General features: G+C 66.5%; 2 protein-coding genes across 2 annotated transcripts in view; both read left to right on the top strand.

The window, feature by feature from the left end:
- Positions 1 to 1,549, top strand: part of EMIHUDRAFT_458191 (hypothetical protein) — a gene marked incomplete at its 5' end in the record, with an annotated part of 3,911 nt that extends 2,362 nt beyond the window's left edge. The window contains one exon of the mRNA XM_005774720.1: positions 1,208 to 1,549. Within this exon, the coding sequence (XP_005774777.1) occupies positions 1,208 to 1,414 (207 nt within the window). The 3' untranslated portion in view covers positions 1,415 to 1,549. The remainder of the gene's footprint in view (positions 1 to 1,207) is intronic.
- A 976-nt stretch (positions 1,550 to 2,525) lies between these two features.
- EMIHUDRAFT_444299 (hypothetical protein) lies at positions 2,526 to 4,568 on the top strand. Its single transcript, XM_005774719.1, has 2 exons — positions 2,526 to 4,310; positions 4,454 to 4,568. Exon 1 carries the CDS (start codon positions 3,034 to 3,036, stop codon positions 4,039 to 4,041), a length of 1,008 nt encoding a protein of 335 aa, XP_005774776.1. The 5' UTR covers positions 2,526 to 3,033; the 3' UTR covers positions 4,042 to 4,310; positions 4,454 to 4,568.
- Positions 4,569 to 6,736: the final 2,168 nt, after the last annotated feature.

Below are 6,736 nucleotides of genomic sequence, written 5' to 3'. Positions count from 1 at the left end.
CCGACTCGCTCGCGTGCGCTGCCTGCGACTTGCCGCGGCAGCGGGGCGGGGAGGGAGGTGGGGAGGGAGGCGGGCAGCGGGGCGGGCAGCGGGGCGGGGAGGGAGGGGCGCCGGGAGGGGGGCCGGGAGGGGGGCGGGGCGGCGGGGCGCGAGCCGGAGGGGCGTGGGGCGAGGGGGGAGCGGATGGCGGCGGCGGCGGCAGCGGCGGCGGCGGCGGCGGCGGCGGGCGTCGCTTGCGGAGGGGCGGGAGGCTGCGGCGAGGGGGCGTGGGGCGAGGGCGCGGGGGTGTGGAGGTGATTGGCCTCGACCGAAGAGGAGGCGGGGACGTGTCCCGGACATGTCCATCGACAGGTCGTGTCTCGTAGGTGATTGACCTCTCGGCCGAGGAGGAGGAGGAGGAGGAGGAGGAGGAGGAGGAGGAGGGGGGGGGCGGCGGCGGGGGCTTCATCAACGATGATCTAGAGGAGGAGGAGGAGGAGGGGTCGAGCGAGGAGGAGGAGGATAGCGACGACGACGACGACGATGGCCAGGAGGAGGAGGGGGAGGAGGAGGAGGAGGAGCCAGGGCTGCGGGAGAGGCTCCAGCGGCGCCGCCAGGCCACGAACAGCGATTTCGCCGACACAGCGCTCGTGCCGTCCCCCTTCTTTGCCGGCCCCGCCCCTGCCCGCGCCGCCGCCGCTGGCCCCTCCCGCTTGCCGGCGGGCACGCTCGACTGGGCAGCTCTCGGCGGCGCGGAGCCGCGGCCGAGGCAGAGCACGGCGGCGGGCGGGGGCGCGCGAGCCAGGGCGCGGGCGGGGAGCGTGGTGGGAGCGTGGGCGGGGGGAAGGGCCGGCACCGAAGCGGGTGCGCTCCGCCAGGGCGAGTGGCACAGCCGGCCACGGGATCGGGCGGCGGCGGCGGCGGCGGCAGTCGGGGTCGTGCGTGAGTCGGCTCCGCGCCGCTGCGGCACGCCCGGCTGCTTGCTGCTCGACGGACACGCGGGGCTGTGCGAGCCGGTGCGGTTCTCTCCCGACGCCACCCCCTCCTCCCTGCCCCGCCCTCCCCGCCCCGCCCTCCCCCCGCCCCGCCCTTCCCCCGCCCCGCCCTTCCCCCGCCCCGCCCTTCCCCCGCCCCGCCCTTCCCCCGCCCCGCCCTTCCCCCGCCCCGCCCTGCCCGCCGCGCCCTCCCGCCGCCCCACTCCTCGAGACGAGCTGCGCGGTGGCCGCAGGACCGTGCCGTGCGGGAGCGAAACCGGCGGTGCCGGCCAAAGAGCTACGAGGACGGCGGGCCGAGCGACGTGGACGAGACGTCCCAAGACTTGCTCCCGGCGCACGGCCAGAAGCGCAAGGACGTCGCGCGCGGCGGAGAGCGCTCGCGCAAGGGACGGCCGCCGCGGCGCAATGTGCTCGAGTCCTCCAGCGGCGAGGAGGACTGATGAGACGGAAGAGAGAGGGTGAGCGACAGCCACGCAGCGTGCGCGGCGTGGCCGGGTCCCAATCTCTCCTGCAAAGCCGTATATAGCTGGTGTGAGAGCTCATAGTCAGTAGAAATATCTCGTTTGCTATCCAAGATCGCAGAGCGCGCGCGAGCACACACTCACACAGCACACAGCACACAGGTGTCACACAGCCTAAAGTATGCTCTCTGGTTCCACCGGTCCACCCACCGGCTCCCGGTGCTGGATCCTGGTCGCGCGCACGCACAGCCCGCCGTCGTGCGTCTCGCCGTGTGCCGTGAGCGCAACAGGTTGATGATCGGGGCCTGGGAAAAGTAAAGGCCGGTGGTGGCGACTCGCCCCCCCCCGCGCAGTGTTCGACGCTGATCCTCCGCCGGACCACTCCACTCATGGGTACACCCAGTTGCCCCTCCCCACAGGAACCGGAACCAACCCACTATCGCCGACCCCTGGTGCATTCCTTGGCGGGTACAGTCGCGGCTCAGCTGTGAGCACTTACGCTGCAGGCAGTGATTCTGTAGTGACGACTGGGAGTTGCCCCGGGCCACTCTCCGGCTCTCCGCTTTCTTGGCGCCACTCAACCCTCCTGGGCTGGGAGTTGCCCCGGGCCACTCTCCGGCTCTCCGCCTTCTTGGCGCCACAAACCTCCTGGGCCGGGTAGCAGAAGTCCGACCGACGGGCGATGGCAGGAGCTTTCTCATCGATCAACTGCCGCCGCATCCATCCCGCAACCCTTCCTTGTTTTGTAACGGCCGTTGGAAAACCAGGCGGGCCGTTGTAAAACCTTCATGACTCCTTGCAGGTGCCCAGGCATGTTCGCCTCAACCACTTTCCTGCAGCTTTCTTCTTTGTTTTGTTGTTTGTTCTTTCTTGGCTCCAGATAGAGCGGGAAACGAACAAACTCTCGGGGCAGACACGAAGAAAAGAGCGGCGGTCGGTCTCACGCTGCTCCCTCGCGAGGCTCTGCTCCCTCGCAGCCTATAAGGCAAAAAACTCCTGCGCCGAAATTTGACAGGTGCATGTACGTGTACACTCCTTGATAAAAAGGGACACGTCCCTCTTTGGAACAAGGTCGTGCGACAGAGAAGGGCTCAGCGCGGCTCGGTGCTCACGATTCGCCGCTTAGCGAGATGTCCTTCTCCCTGTTCAAGCGCGAGTCGGCGGGCGAGATCCACATCGAGCCGGCCGACTTCGAGTGGCTAAGCGACTATTTGCACCAGGACGAGCGGATCTCCACCTCGCCGGTCCTGCCGCTGCCGTCGCAAACGCTTCTAGGCGGAAGCAAGCACCTGAGTGAAAAGCAAGCGCTGCTCTCGCCGCTGTCGCCAGCCTTCTTCAAGCTTGACCGCGGAGACGACCCCTCCGTCTCCCTGCGCAAGGCGGAGTGGCGGCCCGACGAGGACCTCGTCATCCTCGCAACTTTCCGCCGCCTCGGCACGCAGTGGGGCCGGATTGCTGCCCAGCTGCCCGGCCGGACGTCGGACGGAGTTCGGAACCGGTGGCACAGGCTGTAACGGAGGCACGGACTCGGTGAGTCGCTCGAGGGCCGCCGCGCGCTCGACGAGCTGCTGCTTTCGTGCGGGATCGACAAGAACTGGATGCCGCCGTCCGACCCGCTCGTGTCGCTCGACGAGGATGAGAAGAATGCCGACCACGGGCGCACCATGTGGACGACGGAGGAGGACGCGATTATTCGCGAGGGCGTGCGCCAGCACGGCTTCAAGTGGCGCCAGATCGCCGCCTCGCTGCCCGGCCGCTCCGACTCGTCTGTCCGCAACCGCTGGAGGCGGCTCGAAAAAGAGCAAGGAGGCGCCAGCCCAGACTCAAAGGTGGAGGGCGACGAGTCCGCCGGCGAGGGCTCGCCCGCCTCGCCCGCGCTCTCGCCCCTTCGCGCCGACTCCGCCGCCGCCGCCGCCGCCGATTCGCAGCTCTTCAGCCCTCCCAAGCGGCAGCGCACCGTGGACGCTGCCATGCCGTCTGGCGCCGCCGCAGCGGCAGTTCCCGTCGGCCCACCGATCCGCCGCGCCGTCACCGCGCCGGCGGGGGCGGGGGCGCCGCTGAGGCCACGCCCGGCGCCCGTCCGCGTCGACAGCGACCTCGTCGACCTCGTCAACGTGGCGGTCGAGGAGGAGTGGTCGCCGCTGCGCGATCTGGCGCGCACTCTCGAAGACTTCCCCGACTACGCGCCGGGCGAGCCCTCCACGAGCGGCGCACGCGAGCCGTCGCCGTTCCGCGACCAGTCCATCATGTCGGCGCTCAGCTCCTCCTCCACGGCGGTCAACTCTGACCACGACGACGACGACGACGCCGACGGCGCGAATCGCAAGCGTTTCCGGCCGATGTGGACCGGCGAGGAGGACATGTTCATCGTGCGCTACGTCGAGCAGCACGGACGGCTCTGGTCAAAGATCGCGGAGCTGATGGAGGGCCGATCGCACCGCGCCGTCCGCAACCGCTGGCTACGCATGCAGAAGGGCCAGGCCACGCGCGAGAAACGCGGCCCCGACAACGGCTACCGCTGCCGCCGCTGTGGCGAGCTCAAGCTGGGCCACATCTGCTCTGCGGGCATGGCGACGCCGCCCAACCCGCCCTCGTTCAACCTGTGACTTGAGCACACCCTGCAACTATTGTCCGAGGCCGACGCCGCGCGGTCCCGGACTCTGATCTCGGCCGCCCGATCTATGCGACCCAACCTCGAGCGACATCGTCAACATCCATGGTAGATCGACCTCCGCCGAGACCTTTCTACGTCCGCGGCTCTCTCTCCCTCTGTCAATACTCTCTGTCAGAACCCCTTCGCCCATCGAGGCGGCCATCGCGACCCGGACCCTCAACCCGGCGAGCTCAAGCTGGACCCTCAGCCCGGCTCGCGATGGTCGCTTCCGAGCTCTAGCAGTGCCCTCTGTCTGGTTAACCGTTCGTGTGCGCCTGCATGCGCACACGGAGCGAGTAGTGGGCTACTCGAAGCGCTCCCCTCTGGTCGTGCATGCGTTTTGTAACTATTTTTGAATCGAGCAGGATTCAATTAATCCGCTCTCCCCCCCTCCCCCCCCTGGGCCTGGCGGCCGAGCGCGGGCGGGTGAGTTCTTTAGTTCTTTTGGTTTTGCGCGTCGAGCCTGTCTCTGCTGCGTGAGAGAGTTTTCTCTGTTAATCTCTTTTGCGCACGACACTCGGCTCCCATGGTGTACCTGTGCTAGTGCCAGTGCGCGCCAGTCCCGTGCCCAATGTCGTACGCGGAGTTTTGTAAAATTCTTTTGCTCTAAAATTCTTCCTTGCGCCGGCCCGGGCGGCCCCTGCCCCCGCCATCTGCGTGCTGAGAGCTGCCCTGACGATGCCGTCGCTGGTGGGCTGCGCACGGCCCCTCGGCGCACTGCTCGGTGGCGCACGACGGCTGTCATCGAGCCAGCCTCAGCCGCCATTGGAGACGGCGAAGAAGCGGCTGGCTCCAAAGCCACCCGAAGATGGGTAGATCGGGCGGTGTCGTCCCCCCTCTCCCATCATCACCTGGATTTGTTGAAGCCACGTGGTTCATCTGATTAATTGTCCAATTTCCTCCATCTGATTAATTCCAATTTCCAGATGGTGCTTTTTCAGATGTGGTAATTCCAATTGATAATATTGATGAACAAATATTGCTCGGCCGTCCATGCGATGCAGTCCGTCTCGATCTGGAGGAGACGGGTCAACCCCGTGAGGATGTCCCACTTATTGAATTTGCCGAGGCGAGAGTACTCGTCCGAATTCCGGCGTTTTTCATATTTCTCACCCTATTACAATATTAGCACTCCGTACTCGCATAGTAGTGTGGGTAAGGAGTTGCGAATGCGCCCTCGTAAGGCTTGGTGACAGGTGAGTGGTTGGTTGGGGTGGCCTCAGGCATCCCCAAGGGAGCCTCTGCGGTGCCACATAAGCAGCTAAGTGATTGTCGAGACTTGAAACGATATTCGTTGGAACAATCGCAAACAAGACAGACGGTACTACTATGGTCACCAGTAAACCATAATTCGAACTTTGAGATCATTTCTCTTGTGAACAGCGCCTTCGCCCTCTCCTGGGACCCAGCGCTCCTGACTTCTGACTGTCGTTGCTGTCTCTCCCCTCTCCGACTGTCTGTGAACAGAGACGCGGATGGATCAGATCAGAACGACCCGAGGAGCGCCAGGACATCGACAGCGAGTGTGAGCTACCACTTTCTTCCCGCTACGCTCGTGTTATTGGAGATGTTCAAGGCAGTTTATCGGGCCGACGATCGGCAGCGAGGAGAGTCTCCTCGGCGAGATATCCCTCGCCTCGCTGCTCATCGTGGGCATTCGTTCAAGATGCTGATCGACCGCGCGACGGCGACGGCGGCTGCGGCTGCCGCTGCCGCTGCTTCTGCCGCTGCTTCTGCCGCTGCTGCTGCCTCTGCTGCGGCTGCTGCCAAAGCTGCAGCTGCGGCCGCACCACCCGGCGAGGCCATCCTCGCGCGCACGGACGCTACAGGCGCGGGCGGCGCGGGGGTGGAGGGTGCGTATGAGGCGGACATGATGGAGGCGCTCGCCGCGTGCGGCGATTGAGCGCCTCCCTCTCTCTCCGGCTGTGCGCCTGACCGGTGCGGCCTCCGAGTCGCCGTCTAGCGCGCGCGAGAGAGAGAGAAGCGCGCGCGAGAGAGAGAGGTTTTGCTCTTCCCTGGGACCCCGTTGCGTGACTGTCTCTGTGCGATTTCGGGCCCGGGGTTGTGCGTTTAGGATTCCTATGTGAACAGCGCCTGGCCCGCGAAATCTGAAAGACAAGATGAATGGCTTGTAAATGCTGTCTCTCCCTTCTCCACTGTCTGTGAACAGCGCCGCTTCTGCAAAATCCGGCAGCAGAGACCGTCTTCCCTGTATGCCGCCGTCCGCGCCCTCTCCGCCGCTGTCCCCGCCGCCCTCCACTCCGCCCTCCACGCCGCCACCGTCCTCGCCCTCTCCGCCGCTGTCCCCGCCGCTGTCCCCGCCGCTGTCCCCGCCGCCCTCCACGCCGCCCTCCACGCCGCCCTCCACGCCGCCCCCATCCGCGCCCGCTCCGCCGCTGTCCCCGCCGCTGTTACCATCTCCGCCAGCCTCGAGCGCTCAGTCACCGCCGTCGCTCACTCTCACCGGTGTCCTCTACTTCGGCGGGAACGAGGGAAAGTCGATCGAGCTCTTTGCGAGTGCGGCAATCCCGGACCTGTCCGCCTACAGCCTCGGCGTTGCGAGTAACGGCCGCGCTGATGAAATCGACTATACCCTCCCGGCCGAGAGCGCTGCGGCAGGGCAACACATTTGGGTCGCCCGCGGCACG

The sequence above is a fragment of the Emiliania huxleyi genome (genome assembly GCF_000372725.1).
Source record: "Emiliania huxleyi CCMP1516 unplaced genomic scaffold EMIHUscaffold_309, whole genome shotgun sequence".
Classification (NCBI taxonomy): domain Eukaryota; phylum Haptophyta; order Isochrysidales; family Noelaerhabdaceae; genus Emiliania; species Emiliania huxleyi.
Note: the sequence above shows the minus strand (reverse complement) of the source record. Positions and strands in the feature narration are given on the sequence as shown.

Excerpts from the sequence above, each read along its gene's own strand:
- EMIHUDRAFT_444299 (XM_005774719.1), top strand. The coding sequence starts at position 3,034 with ATGCCGCCGTCCGACCCGCTCGTGTCGCTCGACGAGGATGAGAAGAAT.